Genomic DNA, 22,798 nt, shown 5'->3' with positions numbered 1-22,798 from the left:
ATTTTCGAAGAACCCCACCAGGCTCGTAAGGCATGATCTGCCTTTGACAAAGCCATGCTGAGTATTCTTGAGCATACTAAACCTCTCCAAATGCTCATAAATCTTGTCCCTCAGGATCTTCTCCATCAGCTTAACAACTACTGAGGTTAGACTCACCGGTCGGTAATTTCCTGGGCTATCCCTATTCCCCTTCTTGACAATAGGAACCACATCCGCAATCCTCCAGCACCTCTCCCGTCTCCATCGACGACGCAAAGATCATCGCCAGAAGCTCTGCAATCTCTTCCCTCGCCTCCCACAGTAACCTGGGGTACATCCCATCCGGACCCGGCGACTTATCTATCTTGATGCCATTCAAAGATTCCAGCACAACCTCTTTGTTAAAGTCCACATACTCAATCTTTTCAGTCCACCGCAAGCCCACAGTACATTTACCCATGTCCTTCTCTGTGAAAACCGAGGCAAAATACTCATTAAGCACCTCTGCCATTTCTACTGGACACAAAACTCACTAGTTTTAAATTCCTTAGGCAAAGTCACTCATAGAATGGGTGGCATTTGAATGAGCAAATCTTACATTTGCACCACAGCTTAGTTCTTCTCAGGTCAGAGCTCAGCTGGAGAACTTTACTCAGCATCTTATTCATTCACTCGCTCATGAAGTGCTTGAGACTTGGTACTCAAAATGGAGAATGTTCTTTTCCTCACAACAAACATGCCTCAACTCAGTGAGCATAAATAAAAAGGACAAATAGAGAGCAACTAGAAACCAAACATAGTTAAACGGAATGATGGAAGAAAAAATTATGCTCAAATGAATAAGCAGCGTCAAATTTCAGTGAACATTTGAGCAACTAAATAAATAAAACAGCCTGTTGCCATTAATTTAACCAGAATTTTATTTTGAATCATGCACTATGCAATATAACTCAAAAATTAATCAGCTTGTGCTACTACTTTTTGGCAAATTAGAGGTAAGATTTGCCATTTCAATGCATGGAGGGCATGATATTAATTTGACATGTGCAAAAGACTTGATTAGGCAATTAACTGTTTAAAAACGACAAGCAATATTAGTCTGGCAACCACCAATTGCTTAGCAAGCAATAATTGTTCTCCCATATTAAAATTCGCAAAACTACCGCAACCTATCAATTAACACCACCTTAAGTTCTGCAAAACCGAAGATCTAATAGTTTACAAATCACAATGTATATCCATCTATTTGTATTGATCTCACACAAGTGATCCATAATAACCAACACAAAATTACTAAAAGACACAATGAATATCTTGGATTATTTCAGCGTTATAATTTAGCCTACTAATGACTACAATTAAGGGGAAAAAATCATATCTATAATTATCCTGTATGATACACCTCATTGATATAACAATTTAAGTGACACTGAATTTGTAGTATCTTCATGTACTATTAAAAAAAGATTAATTTTCCCCACTCGGATCTCAATTAAACCTAATGGTTGACAAGTGAAATGTTCATCTTTGTCTGTTTGAACTATAGTAGGTTTGCAAAACAGTGGGGAAAAATTGAAATGATCTAAAATAACATTCAAAGTGACGCAAGAATATTAAACAGATTAAACTGATATTCAAAGATTCTCGTTTTCGTTCTGTATCAAAACAACTTAAAACAAAGGACAGTTCTCAAATCAGTCTCTGAACCAAATGAAGGGGCTAAAGTACAGCAGGTGGATTTTAATGTGGACATATGCAAATACATCAGGATAAAAGATAATGCAAATACACTATGCTGATCAGATGTGTGGTTGATGGGAAATTCAACCCCACTGGGATTACCTTTGCAAGAGAGTTCAAAATGACTTGTTGGAGACTTTGTAGCCTTAAACAGGCTCAGTCTATTTCAAAAACTGGCAAAGAACAAATGTCAAACATTTCATACAACAACACAACTCAACAAGCTGTTCATCATTCACAGGATGACCCCATGACAACTAACCCGTGATGGTTCCAACCCCCTCAAAACAAGAGATATGCTGGGGCTTTACTTCCTTAACTGAATTTTACTAATATTTTGATGTATTATGCCAAGTTAAATTTAATTATAAGAAAAATAAATTACAGCATTCATTAATTTCCTTCTCGAAATGCAGTACACTAATCAGCCTGCACAATACAAAGACAATGCTGAATTGCTTCTCCCACTAATAAAATGGCAAGCCAAAATTAGTTTGCACTGAGCCAGAGATTTAGGACTCTTTCCTAATTTTAAATTCCCCTGCAGGTCTGAGAAACGTGGTTTCAATCTCCCTTTCAGCCAAATTGCAACACAAGTTACCACTTGCAGTTATTTTTCTGCTACTAAAATCTTTCTCCGTCCTTTTTCATTTGGATATTGTCATTTCATTTTTCTCTTTATTCTTTTTAGACTCAGTATGGTATTTAACCCCGTCAATTCACTTTCACACGTACACCATCTCGTCACACACTCCAAACTCCCATCTATCATTCCCTTTGCTATTTCTAGTTGCATGCTTTGCAGAATCAGGAGGCCATTCGGCCCGTTATATCTGTGCCGGTCAGCAAAGAAACACCCAGCCTAATCCCACCTTTCTGTACTTGGGTCTGTAATCCTGTGGGTCATGGCACTGCATGACACCAAAGTACTTTTTAAAATGTGCTGAGTGTTTCTGCCTCCACAACTCTTTCAGGTTGAGAATTCCAAGTTCCCCCAATCCCCTGATGAGCCATCTCTCCTCTTTTCTTAACCCATTGGGCACTGGTCAACCTTTTCCCAACACATCCCCTCTCTTTTGGTACTTAGGGGGGTAATCTTGGACAAGTGGTCACAGGTATAGGTTGAGAGACAGTAATTTAACACTGAGATGAGCAAGAACTTATTCTCAGAATGTGGTGAATTTGTGGAACTTACTGCCCTATAGCACAGTGGAGTCTGAATCGTTGAATAGTTTCAAGATAGATAGATAGATAGATAGACATACCGCTAATAAAGGGATAAGGGGAAAAACAGGTGAGGACGTGGATTTGAGACCAGGGAGAGATCAGCCATGATCTGACTGAATGACAAAGCAGACTTGAAAGCTGAATTTGCCTCCTTCTGCTCCTAATTCCTATGTAGTTATTCCATCATGCTTCCCTTACCATCTTCCCCCTCTTTTAAATGATGAATAGGATCATCTCCTTTTGCCTTTTCCTCCTAACCTGTCCTAGAAGAGATGACATCCCATCTTCGCCTCCCACTGTATGGTGGCACAGTGGTCAGCAGTGCTGCCTCACAGCACCAGAGACCTGGGTTTGATTCCCAGCCATGCGTCACCACCTGTGCAGAGTCTGCATGCTCTCCCAGTGACTGTGTGGGATTCCTCCAGTTTCCTCCCACAATCTGTAAGACGCACTAGTTAGGTGAATTGGCCATCCAGACTTTTGAACATACTGGCCACTCCTCCAGTCGCTGGGTCAAAGTCCTGGAACTCCTTCCCTTTCCCCTCAAAGACGTGCTGCTTGGGCACATTGGCCATCCTGACTTGTCAATATATTGGCCGCTCCTTCAGGCACTGGGTCAAAATCCTGGAATGCCTTCCTTTTTCCGTCCAAGAGATGTGCTGGGTTGGTGCATTGGCTGTGCCAAATTCTCCCCCAGTGCACCCACAAACAGGCACTGAACTGGGGGATCTTCACAGTAACTTCATTGCAGTGTTAATGTAAGCCTACTTGTGACACTGATAAATGAAATAGCCTTTTCTTCGTAACCTGTCCTAGAAGAGATGGTGTTACCATCCTCTTGGCTGTTTTGCTCACCCTCCCAGCACCCCAGTTCTGACAGACCCCCTCCCCCAGTTATCTGACAGACCCCCTCCCCTCTCTCTCTTACCTTCAAATTCTGAGCCCGAGTCAGACTCCGATTCATCATCGTCCCCGTTGGACTCGGTCTGCATGGGGTCGCCATCGCTCCTGAACCGGCCTCCACCCCTGCCCTGCTCCTCCTTCTCCTTCAGGTCGGTGAAGTACTGGATGGCGAACTCCACCAGGTCGGAGGGCCGGTGCCGGAGCACCTCCACCGTGTAGCCCTGCAGCAGGTCGGTCAGCCCGGGGGGGATCTCGATGTTCATCCCGCCCAATTTCAGAGGGAGGCACCGGCAGAGCAGCCGCCTCAGCAGCACGATCGATTTGTCAGCGATTAATCGGCAACCCCTCCTCCTCCGCCGCCGCCGCCTCCTCCTCCTCGTCCTCCCCTCCGCCGCCTCAATCCCGCCACCGGCCGATACCCCGGCCCGATTAAACCGGCAAAAAAAACGGCGATACCTAAGCGATACCTTCCCGATTAGTCACCGATTCTTCTGCATTTACCTCAGCACGGCGCGACTAGACCAGCCGAGGGAGGTTTTTTTATCGATTCATGGACTTTTTTTGAAGTGTTTGCCTCAGAATAAACGCCGTTTTATATCTTTAATATCACATTTAATCTTATTCCGTCCGCCGCCCTCACGGCCCCCCCGTTTTCGTCCACTCCGGATCGCGCGCGCTCTCTCTCGCGCTCCCTTCTGTTAGCCCCGCGCAATCAAACATGTTGGCGTTCGATGATTGACGCAGCGGCGGCCAATGGCCGCTCGGGGAGGTGAGGGACAGTTGGGAAGATCGGCCAATCGGGCCGCGAGTTGGGGAGGAGGCGGGGCTTCCTCCTCCCACCCAGCAGGTTCGGTTGCGCGTCTTGCCCCCGCCCCCCCGATTGGCCGGCCGCCCCTCCCCCCTCCGGCCAATCAGAGCCGCCCGCTCCGCCATTGACGTCATTGACCCAACCTCTGGCTTACCCTCCCGCTGTTGCCATGGGAACCGCTGCTCATAAAGAAACAAGAGGGGGGATCCCTGGCCTGGGAATTCCTGAAGCAACATGCTCAAACAGGGAGCTCCTTTTTTTTAATGCAATTCTTTCTCTCTTTAAATATTGGCAAGGATGGTTATTGTTTAAAGCTATTGTTTTTAATACAGGATATTTAAATACAAATGATTTTAGTTAAAAAAAAATCAAAGCAGAATGCCCAGACTAGATCTGGACTGTAAGGGTCTATATGGGTTTAGCACCGCTGCCTCATTGTGCCAGGAGCCCAGGTTCGAATCTCGGCTTGGGTCACTTTATGTCTGGAGTCTGCACATTCTCCCCGTGTCTGCATGGGCTTCCTCCGGGTGCTCCCGTTTCCTCCCACAGTCCGAAAGACATGCTGATTAGGTGCATTGGCCGTGCTAAATTCTCCCTCAATGTGTTCGAATAGCGCCAAAGTGTGGTGACTGGGGGACTTTCACAGTAACTTCATTGCGGCGGAGATATAAACCTACTTGTGACTAATAAATAAGCTTTTTCTTTTAAAGAAGAGGTTTACATGAATAAGCAAGTCCGGCTGACATATATGCAGATGTTAGAAATATGGGGAGGTGACGGCCTAGTGGTACCATCGCCAGACTATTAATCCAGAAACTCAGTTCATATTCTGGGAACCCGGGTTTGAATCCCGCCACGGCAGGTAGTGGAATTTGAATTCAATTAAAAACATCTGGAATTAAGAATCTACTGATGACCATGAAACCATTGTCGATGGTCGGAAAAACCCATCTGGTTCTCTATCTATAACTAATCTGTCATCCTTACCTGGTCTGGCTTGCATGTAACTCCAGACCCACAGCAATGTCTGCGTGGGTTTCTTCTGGCAGATCTGGTTTCCTCCCACAGTCCGAAAGACGTGCTGGTTAGGTGCACTGGCCGTGCTAAATTCTCCCCCAGTGTACCCGAACAGGCGCCAAAGTGTGGCGACAAGAGGATTTTCACAGTAACTTCATTGCAGTGATAATGTAAGCCTACTTGTGACAATAATAAATAAGCTTTAGAAAAGCTGGCAAGTGGCATATTAGACTGGAAAGCTCTTTCGCAGCTAGTACAGATACAATGGTCAAATGGCCTCCTTGGGTGCTATAGATTCGGTCTGGAGACAATACACATTTCTTTAACCTGTGCCTAATGCTCCCTCCACTCACATTGTCTGTATCTTTAAGACTTGATTAGGTGTAAAGATTCGCATTCTAATCAGTATTCTGTAACTTGATTTTGTGTCTCTGTGCCTTGTTTGTGGGCAAATATCCACTCCATCTGACGAAGGGGCAGCGCTCCGAAAGCTAATGGCATTTGCTACCAAATAAACCTGTTGGACTTTAACCTGGTGTTGTTAAAACTCTTACTGTGCTATAGATTCTCCATGGCTCTATTTCTGTAAGGTGAAAGGTTTGATTCCCAGCCTGTGCTGAGTTAAATGACATCAGCTAAGGGTATTGCAATTGACTTCCGCAAGCCTTCACTTACGGATAGAAAATTGGTCAGTGTTCTCATTTCAATTTACTGTGTCACCGCCCATCTGCACATTGACTCCCGATATGGACAGGATTGAGCTTCACTACCAGGTGCTCCAGAATGAAATGGGCACATGTGAGGAAAGTTGGTGATGCCCGTGGCTGCTGCACCCCAACATCAAGCTATGTCTTTAAGAAAGAAGAGCAAATTAAGAGTTTTACACCTACATAAAATGTACAGTTATTTCAATTAACATATTACTAAGTCATGAATGATTCATTCTGGAAGTTGCCCAGGTGGGCTGAATCAAGATTCTCAGTAATTATTCAGAGAGCAACATGATGAGCATCCCCCAGACACACCCCTAAGAATGACGAGAAACGTGCCGTGGGCAAGTGCAGGAGCTCAGTGCTTTCTCTTTGCATCTGTTTTAACAAGTGCAGCAGCAGTTAAATACGAGTGATGCCACTGAATCATACTTCAGATGAATTCCCAAATCACAAAGAAGTGATATTTGTGCCCACTTATGAAGAAAGTAATCCTGAAGGAGCAAGTGCAGTGTTTATCTTCAGAATGCTGTGCTTGAGAAGAACATTGACTTCTTCATCCCAAATTAGTGCCAAAATGAGGTAGACCTGACTTTTGTGTAATTCCCACAAAATACATGAACATTTCTATGTGTTTATTTCAGTGACTGCAATGTGATTCCTAGATTTAAACTTTATTGTTGTTACCAAAGGATCTCCCCCCGCCCCCCCCGAGCCATCTGTAATGAAATCGATTCTGACGAAGAGTCATCCAGACTCAAAATATTGGCTCTATTCTCTCTCCACAGATGCTGTCAGACCTCCTGAGATTTTCCAGTATTTTTCTGTTTTTGATTCAGATTCCAGCAGTATTTTGCATTTATCTTAGTGTTTAACCCACTGCCACTTCTCTTCCAGGAATGCCTTCTCTGAAGAAGTACTGCTCTTCTCCCTGACAGAATTTCCCCTTGTCTCTTTCACTGCTTTCCATTTCCCTCCTGGTATTTGTCAAGGTGTTAACCAAAACTCGCGTTCACAGCCAGCTCTGATGAAGAGTCATCCAGACTCGAAACGTTGGCTCTATTCTCTCTCCACAGACGCTGCCAGACCTGCTGAGATTCTCCAGCATTTTTCTGTTTTTGTTTCAGATTCCGGCATCCACAGTATTTCGCTTTTATCTTAGCCAGTCATTGTTTATTTAATTATTTTAATTGCTATTTTGAGTATGTAGGATTCTTCTAAAGACTGTAGAAGAGTAATTCGGACTCGAAAAGTTAACTGTGTTTCTCTCGACACAGACACTGCCAAACCTGCTGAGTTTATCCAGCATGTTCTGTTCACGGGTTTGATCTAATAGTCACCACAAGGTCGCGGTTGCTGAGGGGCCAAGATTGGGAACTATGTTTTCCAGGTTACTTGACTTTTAAAAGAGATAGACAAGATGGAAAAGGAGGGGTGTAGCTTTGATAATAAAACATTGGGTAAGGACAGTAGAGTTAAAGATTCTTAGCTCGAAAAAAAAACCATTCAGTTTGGGTGGAGCTAAGAACAAAACAAGGGGTGGAAAATATTTGGGGTGCAGTTGAGAGCTGGTTCGAGGGGTTAAATGGTCAAGTTCTGCTCCTGTTTCTTATATTCTTAATTGTGGGATATATCACAGTTGTTCTAAAAGGTTTCAGAACAAACATTATTGCAGCTGCAAATGGGTCAGGGTGACCCTCTGAGAGGGTCACTGTTTCAGTATTTAGGTCTTCAGTAACAGCTCTCTTGCTCAGACTGCTCAATAGCAATGTGTTGTTAGATTATTACATCTTTTCATCAACATTCAAAGTGCTCAGAAAATTCAGAAGAGGGCGGACTCACATCCACAGCACAGGTTCAAATCCAAAACCAGACTGATGGGATGAAAGTCTTCTTTCTCTCTGTTTGGTGGTGGCATTAATGATTTGAAGTGGTTGGTGTTTAGCCAATCACAACATAATTTATGGTTTCCCCCTAACTTGCCCCTCTCAGCCATTGGAAGGAAGAACTTACATTCATATAGCGCCTTCCAAGATCACAGGCCATCCCAAAGTGCTTTACAGCCAAATAAATATTTTCGAAGTGCAGTCTCTTGTAATCTGCGCACAATAATGTCCCACAAATAGCACTCTGATAACAATAGTGATTGAGGTGTCAGCTGAGGGCTAAATATTAGTCAGGAGACAGAGTGAAACTCCCCTGCATTTCCATGCAATAGTGGCCCTGAGAGTTTTTACATTCCCCTGAGAGGGCGAATAGGGTCTTACTTTAACATTTAATCTGAAAGACAGTCTCTCCTTCAGTATTGCAGTAGAGCGTCAGCCAAGAAGTGAGGACTTTGAAAGGGGGGGGGGGGGGGGGAGCGCGGGAATGCATGTGTTGAACATTATATCAAAAAAATTAATTTCAAACTCTAGATGTTTACTATCTCCGCTATTTATGAAAAGGGTTTGAAAATCTTCAGTTCAGTCTGTGAGAGGCAAGCTGTTAGCTGCAAGGAGGCACCCCGAGGACACAGTCAGTCAAGGGCTAGTTCCCAGGCAGGACTTCACATGTGTTAAATTTCAAGGCCTGTAAAGGCAAGGTGGGGTTGTTCTACCATCTACTCTGACAGCCAAATTATATAGAAATAACTTAGGGAGGCAACAATTTAGAATTCATTACGCACTGGGAAAACTGGACAAGGAATGTAATTACTGTCCACAAGCCAGATACAAGTTGTTATTTTAAAAGTCAATCGTAGCCGGTGGTAAATCGGAATAGGTAACATGTACAAGTCCTTACGCTGATTGCATATTATAATCTAGTAGATGTGCACATGTTGTAATTGGTCAATTGTATTTGCACTTTCGGCATGATGTAAACCTAATCAATAATTGTGAGTAGATAAACTCCTGCGCAAATGATTGGTATGTGCTAATTTCTTATAACTGAACACTAATTGTGAATGACTGTACAATTCTTGAAGCAGGGCTCTCCCTGGTGAACCACTGGTTGGAGCACTGTGGCAAGCCCATACTATAGTTTGTAATAAAAGCCTTGTCTGAAACTCCAAAGAGTCTTTAGTTTTCTCGAGAATGAGAGAGTGAAGTACACTATAGCTGAATAGCTGTATTTGTTTTCCCTAACGAGACAGGACCTCAGTTTGGTGAGTATTATCTTTGGTTATACTCCTGACTGGGTGGCATAGTTTAGCTGACAAACGAGCAGATCCAGACCCAGAGTAAAACCAGACCAGATGAAGGGAGTGTGTTAGAGGAGTGAAGTACATCATTGTGAATCTCCTCTCTGGAGCGCGGGGTGGGGGAGAGTGAAAGCTCGAGGCAGGAGAGAATGAATTATAATTTGTGAAGCTCTGCTCCTGAGGGTTGGGAGGGAACAGAACGCAGTTAGTCAGTCACTCCTCCCAAGTGGGTGCAGGGAAACAAAGTACCACCATGGTGACGTTTCCTGTGAGGGGCGCACCCCAAATTTGCACAAACGTTTTGGATCTTCTATTTATCTTCTCTGTTTAGGTACCTTAAATAAAGCAGACACGTTGAAACCAGGAAAAGCTGAATCCGAGAAGGTGGAACTCGAGTTAGTTACTGAATGGGGAGGAAAAGGAATATATCCCTCTCCGTCACCTAGAAATATTGTAAATTAATTGGCAAGATATAAAAACGGGTGGATTCAAATAGACACCCTGCGTGCTTATCTCAAGTTTGTACTTAGTTCATTCTGAAATACATGGGGAGGGCAGCTCCCTCGCTGCAATGCAGGTCAGCGCAGATGAGCTAGGAACAATTAAAGTTGTGAAATAATATGACATGGTTGTGATTATTGAGTCAGTTAAAGTTAAAATGAACCAGATCATAGAATCCCGACAGTACAGAAGGAGGCCATTCAACCCATCGAGTCTGTACCAACCACAATCTCACCCAGGCCCAATTCCCACAATCCCATGCATTTACCCTGCTAATCCCCCTGACACGAGGGTCAATTTAGTATGGCCAATCAACTTAACCCATGTATCTTTAGACTGTGGGAGGAAACCAGAGCACCCAGAGGAAACCAACACAAAAGAATATGCAAACTCCACACAGACTGTGGCCCAAGGCCAGAATTGAACCTGGGACCCTGGCACTGTGAGGCAGTAGTGCTAACCATTGTGCCACCGGGCCGCCCAACAAACAACTGCGTATCTGTCTAAAAGAAATTCGGACTGTTTTAAAAGTTCAAAAGCTTGAGGTGGAGGTTTGAATTCAACTTTACATAAGTTGTAATGTCAGAGAAAGCTTGCAGTTTGACAGTGATCCAATCTGAGCATTCCAGACGAGAGACTTGTGTATCTGTGATTATGTGTGCGTCTATGTTAGTTTATAATTGTGGATTTATGGGAACCTGGTAAATGTGAACATTTTAAGCATAGGCTGGAGGAATTTGGAGTAAGTGTGAGAATTTTATCATGTTGTCACAGCACTCCAGCTAAAGAACAAATATTTTGCAGCTGGTAACATGTTTGGGGAGAATGCCTTTTAGATTTTGAATCAACAAAGAATAAGTGTGGCCTATAAAATCAGACATTGGAAATTGTCTTAAATGGAATGAAAAAAAGATTAAGTTATAATTAAGTTGATCTTTCTCTGCACCCTAGCTATGACTGTAACACCATATTCATCACCCTGTCCTTCTCAAAACGGTATTTTTTGTCTGTATAGCGCAGAAGAAGCAATACTTTTCACTGTATACTAATACATGTGACAATAAATCAAATCAAAACCAAGGTGAGTTTTGATTTGGTTTGATTTATTATTGTCTCATGTATTGGGATACAGTGAAAAGTATTGTTTCTTGCGCACTATACAGGCAAAGCATAACATTCATTGTGTACATAGAGGAAAAGTAAAGGAGAGGGTACAGAATGTAGTGTTACAGTTATAGCTAGGGTGTAGAGAAAGATCAACTTAATGCAAGGTAGGTCCATTCAACAGTCTGATGGCAGCAGGGAAGAAGCTGTTCTTGAGTCGGTTGGTACGTGATCTCAGACTTTTGTATGTTTTTCCCGATGGAAGAAGGTGGAAGAGAGTCTATCCAGGGTGCATGGGGTCCTTAATTATGCTGGTTGCTTTGCAGAGGCAGCGGGAAGTGTAGACAGAGTCAATGGATGGGAGGCTGGTTTGCGTGATGGACTAGGCTACATTCACAACCTTTGTAGTTTCTTGCGGTCTTGGGCAGAGCAGGAGCTATACCAAGCTGTGATACATCTGGAAAGGATACTTTCTATGGTGCATGTGTAAAAATTGGTGAGAGTTGTAGCGGACATGCCAAATTTCCGTAGCCACCCCAGAGAGTAGAGGTGTTGGTGGGCTTTCTTAACTATAGCATCAGTGTGGAGGGACCAGGAAGGTTGTTGGTGATCTGGACACCTAGAAACTTGAAGCTCTCGACCATTTCCACTTCATCCCCATTGATGTAGACAGGGGCATGTTCTCCACTATGCTTCCTGAAGTCAATGACTATCTCCTTCATTTTATTGACATTGAGGGAGAGATTATTGTCACAGCACCAGTTCACCAAATTCTCTACCTCTTTCCTGTGTCACCATTGTTTGAGATCCGACCCACAACAGTGGTGCCATCAGCAAACTTGAAAACCGAGTTGGAGGGGAATTTGGCCACATAGTCAGAGGTGTATAAGGAGTATAGTAAAGGGTTGAGGACACAGCTTTGTGGGGGCGCCGGTGTTGAGGATAATCATGGAGGAGGTGTTGTTGCCTATCCTTACTGATTGTGGTCTGTGGGTTAGGAAGTCAAGTATCCAGTCGCAGAGGTGGAGCTGAGCCCAGGCCACAGAGTTTGGAGATGAGTTTTGTAGGAATAATGGTGTTGAAGGCTGAGCTATAGACAATAAATAGGAGTCTGACATAAATGTCTTTGTTATTTAGGTGTTCCAGGGTTGAGCGTAGGACCAGTTATTTCTTTGAAATTTATGAGCTGTGAGAACCAGGATGTTCCACTTAGTTTATCTGATCGTTTGGAGAGTTGTTTTATCATTGTTCAGGGCTGCATTTATTAACGTTTATCTTTCTGGAGAATTAATTTTATCTTGAGTTTTTAATTACAGGAATTTGGAAGGTTAAAAACAGAACCACAAGAACGCATATGGAATTCATTTTGGTTATTGTTGTTTTAAATGCTCTCTCCTGGTGTTAGATGATATTTGTGGTTTGTATGTTTCAAGCTTTCATGTTTTCTGTCTGATATTCTGATTCTAAAATCACCCATGTGAGAATAAGATACTTTTAATTTGATAGGGTTAATTAAAATTTGGGATATTTGAAATGATTGAAAATCCTGTGTTGGATTGATCTTGGGTCAAAGATAAATTCTTGTGATAACACAATTGGCACAATGAAAAGGAACATTCTAGAATTGGATACTGAGGAAAGGAGTTGTACAATGGTGAGCACTGCTGCCTCACAGCATCAGGGACGTGTGTTCAATCCCAGCCTTGGGTGACTGTCTGTGGAATTTGCACATTCTCCCCTTGACTGCGTGAGTTTCCTCTAGGTGCTCTGGTTTCCTCCCACACTTTAACGATGTGCAAATTAGGTGGATTGGCCATGGTAAATTGTCCCTTAAGATGTGTAGGTTAGGGGGATTAGTAGGGTAAATACGTGGGGTATGGGGATAGAGCCTAGTTGAGATGCTCTGTTGGAGAGTTGGTGCAGACTGAATGGGCTGAACGGCCTCCTTCTGCACTGTAGGGATTCTATGAGTTTAAAAGGAGAGATTGCTAAATAAAAATGAGTCCCAGACTGTGTGATTGTTAGATTAAAACAATGAAGGGTGATGACATCCATTTGAGAACTTTTACTCCACCCCTTTTTAAACTAGTGAGTATTAACTCATGTCTATTAACAGCTGAAGATGCATTTATTTTTGCAAGAATTGGGAATCACAAAATTTTAAGTTTTTGAATTGTCAGATTTGTTCAAATGAATTAACCCATTCTGCCCCAAGCAGATGGAATTTTTTGCGCTAACTGCAGTATATGCAGTTAGCACAAGGATATGCAGTAGCTTCAAGACATTTGAGAATTTATTTGTAGTATTAAATATTGCATCAATAGTCAGCCTGATTTCAAATCTGGTAAAAGGGTGGAGGGCATCGAGTGAGGAGTTACAAAAGACAGAATGAATGGGGCAGTGCGAAGTTGCATTCACCAATAGGGACAAGGGAAATAACCCAATGGGATATATGAACATTGAAGAAGAGGACCACGTATGTGATGTGCCAATGAGTGATGAGGAAGTGAACAGGATAATAGAAGAACTGTTAGTAGGGGGCCAATGTGACCCTGTTTGCCGATGGGTTGTGGCCAACTGAATGGAGAACAAAGAACAGGATAGGTGAAAGCTGGACAGATTAGAATGTAATTAAAGGTGGAATCTTTTTGGTGGATACTGAGAATGATGATGGTGAAAAAAAAAATCAGACATTTAAAGGGATTCTAAAAAGACAAAAGAACACACACAATTTAGGTGCTTTATATGGATATAAGAACAGAATGAGATAGATATTAGTGGACATTTGAGAGCCAACAACACTGTTGTTTGAATTTGGGACAATTGTGGCATAGGGAACATGTGCTCATAAGTTCATAAGATATAAGAGCAGAATTAGGCCATTCGGCCCATCGAGTCTGCTCCACCATTCGATCATGGCTGATATGCTCTTCATCCCCATTTTCCTACCTTCTCCCCATAACCCTTCAACCCATTACCAATTGTGCTGAATTGTGCTGAAACATTTACTGTCAGAAAGTTACCTTTAAAAAGCAATGAATGTGCGATCAAAATATGTCACTGTCTGGAATCAAATAGAAATGTTTGGTTTCTGTTTTAAAGATGTTACAAAGCAAACTGGATAGGATTAAGGAATTGAGGATAGAAGACAAAGATAGAAGATAGAAGATACAAAACAATAGTAAGGTAACCCTTGATATTATGCCATTGAAGAAGGCATTTAAAGCGGTAAAAGTGGGCCACACCCCATGCTGCATAATCACACCAGAGACAGAGATAACCTCTGGGGGTTTACTTTGTGAAAATGGTCACAGATTTTGTCTACAAGTTTGTGGAGAATTCCACCCGTCTGGGAAAAACATCAGGTTACTGGGGGAACAACTCGTATATCGATGAAATGATATCGATTAGTGGTTGACATTTATAGCATGATAGTTCAGGAAACCTCCTGATATCTGAAGGACTGGCCACGATTTGAAGAAGTATTCTCAGCACTGAAATTGCCAGTTTGGGTAAAACAAGAGCCAAACAGGGGGGGAATGAAAATAGGGTGTGGGGAAAATGAACAAGGGAGTGTAATCTAAGAAATTGTCTAAGTACCCAATTGTCTGGTACCTAAGAAAAACCAAGCAGTGTGCCTTAATGACTATCAGCTGGTGGCTCTGACATCCATCATTATGAAGGTTAGTCATGGCACGAATCAATTCCAGCCTCCCGGCCTACTTGGATCCACTACAGTTTGCCTACTGCCGCAACAGGTCCACAGCAGACTCCATCTCCCTGGCCCTACACTCAACCCTGGAACACCTAGATAACAAGGACACCTATGTCAGACTCCTATTTGTTGACTATAGCTCAGCCTTCAACACTATTATTCACACGAAACTCATCTCCAAACTCCGTGGCCTGGGCCTCGGACCTCCCTCTGCCACTGGGTCCTGAACTTCCTATCCCACAGACCACAATCAGTAAGGATAAGCAACAATACCTCCTCCACGATCAAACTCAACACCGGTGTCCCACAAGGCCTTATACACCTATAACTGTGCCACCAAATTCACCTCCAATTTGATTTTCAAGTTTGCTGATGACACCACCATAGTGGGTCGGATCTCAAACAATGATGAGACAGAGTACAGGAATGAGATAGAGAATCTGGCGAACTGGTGCGGCAACAATAATCTCTCCCTCAATGTCAACAAAACGAAAGAGATTGTCATCGACTTCAGGAAGCGTAAAGGAGAACATGCCCCTGTCTACATCAATGGGGATGAAGTAGAAAGGGTCGAGAGCTTCAAGTTTCTAGGTGTCCAGATCACTAACAACCTTCCTGGTCCCTCCACACTAATGCTATAGTTAAGAAAGCCCACCAACACCTCTACTTTCTCAGAAGACTAAGGAAATTTGGCATGTCAGCTACAATTCTCACCAACTTTTACAGATGCACCATAGAAAGCATTCTTTCTAGTTGTATCACAGCTTGGTATGGCTCCTGCTCTGCCCAAGACCAGCAAGGATCTACAAAAAGTCGTGATGTAGCCCAATCCATCACACAAACCAACCTCCCATCCATTGACTCTGTCTACACTTCCCGCTGCCTCAGCAAAGCAGCCAGCATAATTAAGGACCCCACACACCCAGGGCATTCCCTCTTCCACCTTCTTCCTTTGGGAAAAAGATACAAAAGTCTGAGGTCACATACCAACCGACTCAAGAACAGCTTCTTCCCTGCTGCTGTCAGATTTTTGAATGGACTTACTTTGCATTATGTTGATCTTTCTCTACACCCTAGCTATGACTGTAACACTGCATTCTGCACGCTCTCGTTTCCTTCTCTACGAATGGTATTTTTTGTCTACATAGCGCGCAAGAAACAATACTTTTCCCTATATGATAATACGTGTGACAATAATAAATCAAATCAAATCAAATCAATGTCCACAAGCCAGAATAAGTTGTTATTTTAAAAACCAATTGTAGCTGGTAGTAAATCAAAATAGAGAACATGTACGAGCCCTTACACTGATTGCATATTATAATCAAGTAGATGTGCACATGTTGTAATTGGTCAATTGTATTCGCACTTTAGGCATGACGTAAACCTAATTGATAATTGTGAGTGGATATAGATAAACTCTGGTGCAAATGTAATCTTTTGATTGGTATTTGCTAATTTCTTGTAACTGAATCTCAACTATAACTTGATCAGGGCTCTCCCTTGTGAACCACTAGCTGGAGCACGGGGGCTAACCCATACTATAGTTCATAATAAAGACCTTGTCTGAAACTCCAAGAGTCTTTGTCTGGTTTTCTCGAGAGTGAGAGAGTGAAGTACACTATAGTTGAATAGCGGTATTTTTTTCCCCTAACAACTTGAACCCACAACCTTCTGACATCAGAAGTAAGAGGACCACCCACTGAGCACTGGATAGTGGTGCACATACAATACGAGTGTACACTTGGCAAAAACACACATCTTCAAGCAAGTTTTGCTCTGAATGTAACTTGCACTGTTGACCCTCCGTATGATCCAGTAATATTGGATGGTGCAGTGTTACATTCCTCCCCTCCATGTGCTCAGAATCCATTCCTCCTTTCAAACAAACAGTAACATTTTCTACAGAATTGAAATTTTCTCTTGCTTAAAAATGAAAGAAAGGCAGAAATAAAACAGGAAAATGTAAATGAATGACTCCACTGGGTGCCAAAGTTCACCTCATGTTAATATGTCAGAAATTTTAGCAAATCAGTCTTTATTTAATTTGTTTGTTATAACTTCAAAAAAGGTCAAGATGCCTACAAGTAGAAAGCTGTAAAATATTGACCAATTGTTATGTATTAAAAAGTTATTTTTTCCAACTTAAGTAGACTTTGTTATAATATTATGAAGACACACACCTGCTATAGAACCATAGAAAAGTTGCAGCACAGGAGGCCATTTGACCCATCTTGTCCGAGGACACTCAGCTGCCCTTTCTAATCCCACCTTCCTGCAGTCGGTCCATAACCCTGTAGCTAACTTCAAGTGCAGATCCAGGTTCTTTTTAAAAGAGTTTAGGGTCTCTGCCTCCACCACCAACTCGGGCAGCGAATTCCAGACACCCACCACCTTCTGCGTAAAAAAGGTTCTTCCTCATGTCCCCTCTACACCTACTGCCACTTATCTTGAATCGATGTCCCCTGGTTCTAGAATTCTCCGCCAAGGGAAACAGTTTTATCCTGTCCACTCTAACTCTTCCCCTCATTATTTTGAACACCTCTATCGAGTCACCCCTCAGCCTTCATTGTCCCAAGGAAAATAACCCCAACCTATCCAATCTCTCCTCATAGCTACACTTTTCCAGCCCTGCCAACATTCTTGTAAACCTCCTCTGCACTCTCTCTCTCCGGAGCAATTACATCCCTCCTGCAATGTGGTGACTAGAACTGCACACAATACTCCAGTTGTGGCCTCACCAGTGTTTTATACAATTGCAACATTACATCCTTAATTTTATATCCCATACCACTGCCAATGAAGGAGAGCATTCCATATGCCTTCTTTACAACCTTGTCTATTTGAACTGCTGCCTTTAGGGACCTGTGTACTTGTACACCAAGATCTCTCACTTCATCTAACCCTTCTTAGTATATTCTCATTTATTGTGTATTCCCTATAACTGTTTGACCTCCGTAAATGCATTACCTCACACTTCTTTATGTTAAAATCCATTTGCCACTTTACCACCCACTGCACCAACCCATCAATATCATTTTGTAGATTGTAGCTAACCTCTACACTACCCACTACTCGGCCAATCTTTGTGTCGTCTGCAAATTTTCCAACTGTGGCCCCATGTTCACGTCCAAATTGTTAATATATAACACAAACAGCAAGGGTCCCAACACCGATCCCTGTGGAACACCACTTGAAACAACTTACAATTTGCAAGGGAAATCCACCGAACATTACCATTTGTTTCCTGTTGCAAAACCAAACTGATCCAGTTTGCCACATTACCCTGTATCCCATGGACTTTTACTTTTTTGGCCAATCTACCATGTGGGACCTTGTCAAATGCCTTGCTAAAATCCACGTACACAACATCCACTGCACTACCTTCATCAACCCTTCTTGTCACTTCCTCAAAGAATTCAGTCAAATTTGTGAGGCAAGACCCTCCTTTAACAAATCCATGTTGATCATCCCTGACAGGTCCATTCCTTTCTACAGACAGTTAATCCTATCTCTCAGGATTGATTCGACTAATTTTCCCACCACTGATGTAAGACTTACTGGTCTATAATTATTTGGCATTTCCTTTGATCCCTTTTTGAACAATGGAACTACGTTTGCATTTCTCTAGTCCTCCGGTTCCTCCCCTGTATCTAGTGAGGATTGGAAAATCATCCTCAAAGCATCAGCTATCTCCTCCCTGGCCTCCTTTCGCAGCCTCGGAAACAATCCATCTGGTTCTGGCAACATATCAACCTTCAAGGATTCCAACCCTTCAAGTACTTCCTCTCTCTTTATGATTATCCCGTCCATTATCTCAGTGTCCCTCCTGGACTACTTAACCTGCATCATCCCTTTCCTTTGTGAACATGGTAACAAATATTCATTTGTAACCCTTCCCACAGCCTCTGCATCGATACACAAGTTCCCTTCTTCATCTCTGATAGATCCCACGTCCCACGAGACAATACACACTTCTTTAACCTGTGCTTAACCCTCTCTCCACTCACATTGTCTGTACCTTTAAGACTTGATTACCTGTAAAGACTCGCATTCCAACCATTATTTTGTAAGTTGAGTTTGTGTCTTTATATGCCCTGTTTGTGAACAGAACTCCCACTTACCTGACGAAGGAGCAGCGCTCCGAAAGCTAGTGGCGTTTGCTACCAAATAAACCTGTTGGACTTTAACCTGGTGTTGTGAGACTTCTTACTGTGTTTAACAGCTTTGCCATCACTGAATTCCCCCACCATCTACAATCTGGGGCTCGCCATTAACCAGAAACTTAACTGGACTAACCATATAACTACTGTGGCTACAAGAACAAGTCAGAGGCTTGGAATTCTGCAGTGAGTAGTTCACCGCCTGACTCCCCAAAGCCTGTCCACCATTGACAAAGCACAAGTCAGGAGTGTGATGCATTACTCTGCACTTGCCTGGATGAGTGCAGCTCCAACAATATTCAAGAAGCTCAACGCCATCAGGACAAAGCTGCCCACTTTATCAGCACCTCCCTTAAGGGTCGGCACGGTGGCACAGTGGTTAGCACTGCTGCCTCACAGCGCCAGGGACCTGGGTTCGATTCCCGGCTTGGGTCACTGTCTGTGTGCAGTTTGCACATTCTCCCCATGTCTGCATGGGTTTCCTCCGGGTGCTCCAGTTTCCTTCCACAGTCCAAATATGTGCGGGTTAGGTTGATTGGCCATGATAAATTGCCACTTAGTGTCAATGGGATTAGCAGGGCAAATAGGTGGGGTTACGGGAATAGGGCCTGGGTGGGATTGTGGTCGGTGCAGACTCGATGGGCTGAATGGCCTCCTTCTGCACTGTCCGCATTCTTGATTCCCTCCCCCACCAGTGCAAATTAGCAAGCTCCCACAAACAGCCACGTGACAATGAGAAGATAATCTGTTTTCTACTGTTGTTGATTGACAGATAAATATTGTCCAAGACACCAGGGATCGTGCTCTTCTGACAAACCGTGCCATGGGATCCATCACACCCACCTGAGTGAGCAAATAGGCCTCACTTTAGCATCTCGTCTGAAAGGAAGCATCTGTAACGTTCCCTCAGGACTGCAATGGAGTCTCAGCAGAGATGTTTCTCTCCAGAGTGGGACATTTTTGAGTGTGTTCTGTAAGTTTAAGTCTTTCTATGCTTGATTTCCCTGAGGGTGATAACCTTGGTTGGTAAGGATCACTCCACATTCCTTTTCCTCCTCTTCTCTCTTCTTCCTCCTCATGCTGGCAGACAGTTTCAAGGGCAGCAGCCACGCTATGGCACACCCAAGAACTCTCGGCAGGGAGACATCACAAGACTCAGCCAAACTAACTTTAACGGTGGCGAGTCTGAGCCTCTATGGAATTTCTTCCAATCCCTATCTCAGTTTGAAGTCAAGCCACAAGGAATAGTTTAGGCTCCAACACCGATACATTTAAATAGAAAAGAAGGTCAGCACAAAGGGAAAAAGAAATAGAATGTGAAGTTACCATATCAAGTCTTTGTCTATGGATCAATATCTATGGGTCAATGCCATATTACCCAAGCACATTTACCCACTAAACAATCGTGAACTATGATTGCTCTACAGTGTCATCACAAATATAGGGCAAACTTATTTCATGGACATTCTGGCCGAGTTACATAGAAACATAGAAAATAGAAGCAGGAGTAGGCCATTCAACCCTTCGAGCCTGTTCTGCCATTCATTTTGATCATGGCTGATCATCAAATTCAATATCCTGATCCCGCCTTCCACCCATATCGCTTGATCCCTATCTAATTTATTCCAGCAAGTTATAACACTTGCAATAGGTTATTCTTATCCATAGTGGATTGTGATGGAAATGGGGATGCATCCAGTTTACACAGGATAATATTTCCATATGATGCCCTTTCCTTCAACTTTTAATGAGCCCATTATCGGCTTCTGTTGACTTCATGTTTAACTAAAATAATTATTTTTCAAACCATCTAAAGCAATGCTCTTGGATCTAAATTTAATTAAATTAACTCTTGTTTGGCTTGGCCCATTGTTGTGGAGATGCCGGCGTTGGACTGGCACAGTCAGAAGTCTCACAGCATCAGGTTAATTTCCTTCATCAGGTGAGTGAAGTCTCACCTGATAAAGGGGCAGCGTTTCGAAAGCTTGTGATTCCAAATAAATCTGTTGGACTTCAACCTGGTGTTGTGAGACTTCTTTACTGGTCCATTGTTGAAATTGTTTACATCGAATTACATAGAATGCACAGTGCAGAAAGAGACCATTCAACCCAACTGATGCCTAGCTCCACGGAGCTTCCACCCACTTTACTTCATCCAACTCAATCTGCATCACATTCCATTTCTGTTTCCCTCTGTGCTTACCTTCTTTTCCATTAAATGCATCAGCGCCTTAACTCATCCTTCTGGTAGTGAGTTCCGCATTCACACATCACTCTGGACTTATTCACTCACAGACTGGGGGCCCAGTCAGCATTTACTCCCCATCCCTAACTGATATTGAGAAGAGAAAGACAAAATACTGCATGCAGATGCTGGAATCTAGACACATTCCTCAGGTAGTCCCCTAACAACCTTTGTTCTACCATTCACTCATTCCGATCACTTAATGGGCGCTTTTAGCACCTTTCTCAGCCTTTATCATCACAATTTACATTCCCTTTGTCCAATTACAGCACCCCCCCCCCCCACCCTCCACCCCCCCACCCTCCTAGTATAAATCTCTTCTGATTTTCTTTGCCTTCAGCTCTGACGAAGGGTCATCCAGACTCGAAACGTTGGCTCTATTCTCTCTCCACAGATGCTGTCAGGCCTGCTGAGATTTTCCAGTATTTTCTGTTTTTGATCTTGAGAAGATGTTGGTGGGCCACTGAGTGTCTCACTTGACCATTTCAGAGGGCAGTTAAGAGTCAACCACATTGCTGCGGATCTGGAGTCACATATGGACCAGACTGAGTAAAGGCAGAAGATTTCCTTCCCTAAAGGACATTCGCGAACTGTTTTATGACTGTCAGGTTGTTTCACAGTCACTGCTGTTTAAGTTTAAGTTACAAGTTAATCCTACAAGAGAGGAGACTGGACCTATATTCTTTAGAGTTGAGGAGAATGAGAGGTGACCTCAATCAAATATACAAAACTCTTAAAGGGCTAGACAGAGTAAATGCAGGAAGGATATTTTTCCTTGCGGGTGGGGGGAGGGAGGGGTGGGGGAGGGCGTGTATTCTAGAACCAGGGGCACAGTCTCAGAATAAGGGGTAGCCTATTTAGGAATGAGAGGAGGAGGAATCCCTTCAATCAGAGGGTGGTGAATATTTGGAATTCTCTACCCCAGGAGGGTGCTGTAGCAACTCAATCAATTGAGCATGTTCCAGGCAGAAATCAATAGATTTGTAAATATTAATGGCCTCAAGAGATAGAAACAATGTGCAGGGGTAGGGGGAAAAGGCAGGGGAATGGCAGTAAGTCGTGGTTTGTGGAGCTGAGTCCACGAAAAGTGGAGCTGAGTCCACAAAAGGATCAGCCATGATCTTATTGAATGGCGGAGCAGGCTCAAGGGGCCAGATGGCCTACTCCTGCTCCTAGTTCTTATGTTCTTATATTCATATGATGCTCGTTTGGTGAGCCACTGCAGACACGATGGGCCGAATGACCTCCTTCTGCACTGTGACAATTCTGTGATATGGGGTTAGCGTGAAAATGGCACTGAGGTTGAAGATCAGCCATGGTCTGGTTGAATTGTGGAGCAGGTTTGAGGGGCTGAATAACTTACTCCTGCTCCTACGATCCTATGGTGTTCTGGTTTTAGGTATAATCAGAACATTGTTAAGTCATAAAACTGTAATGAAGTTGCAGCATTTTCCTTTGTATTTTGTATAAGACTGTGGCAGCCTGCAGAATATTTCATTGCA

General features: G+C 43.2%; 1 protein-coding gene across 1 annotated transcript in view; it reads right to left on the bottom strand.

Moving 5' to 3' along the window:
* Positions 1-22,798, bottom strand: part of prkar2aa (protein kinase, cAMP-dependent, regulatory, type II, alpha A) — a 323,658-nt gene that overhangs the window by 240,783 nt on the left and 60,077 nt on the right. The window contains exon 7 of the mRNA XM_078209955.1: positions 3,875-4,114. Within this exon, the coding sequence (XP_078066081.1) occupies positions 3,875-4,114 (240 nt within the window). The remainder of the gene's footprint in view (positions 1-3,874; positions 4,115-22,798) is intronic.

Source organism: Mustelus asterias, chromosome 3, assembly GCF_964213995.1.
Source record: "Mustelus asterias chromosome 3, sMusAst1.hap1.1, whole genome shotgun sequence".
Classification (NCBI taxonomy): domain Eukaryota; kingdom Metazoa; phylum Chordata; class Chondrichthyes; order Carcharhiniformes; family Triakidae; genus Mustelus; species Mustelus asterias.
This window is presented reverse-complemented; position numbering and strand designations above follow the sequence as displayed.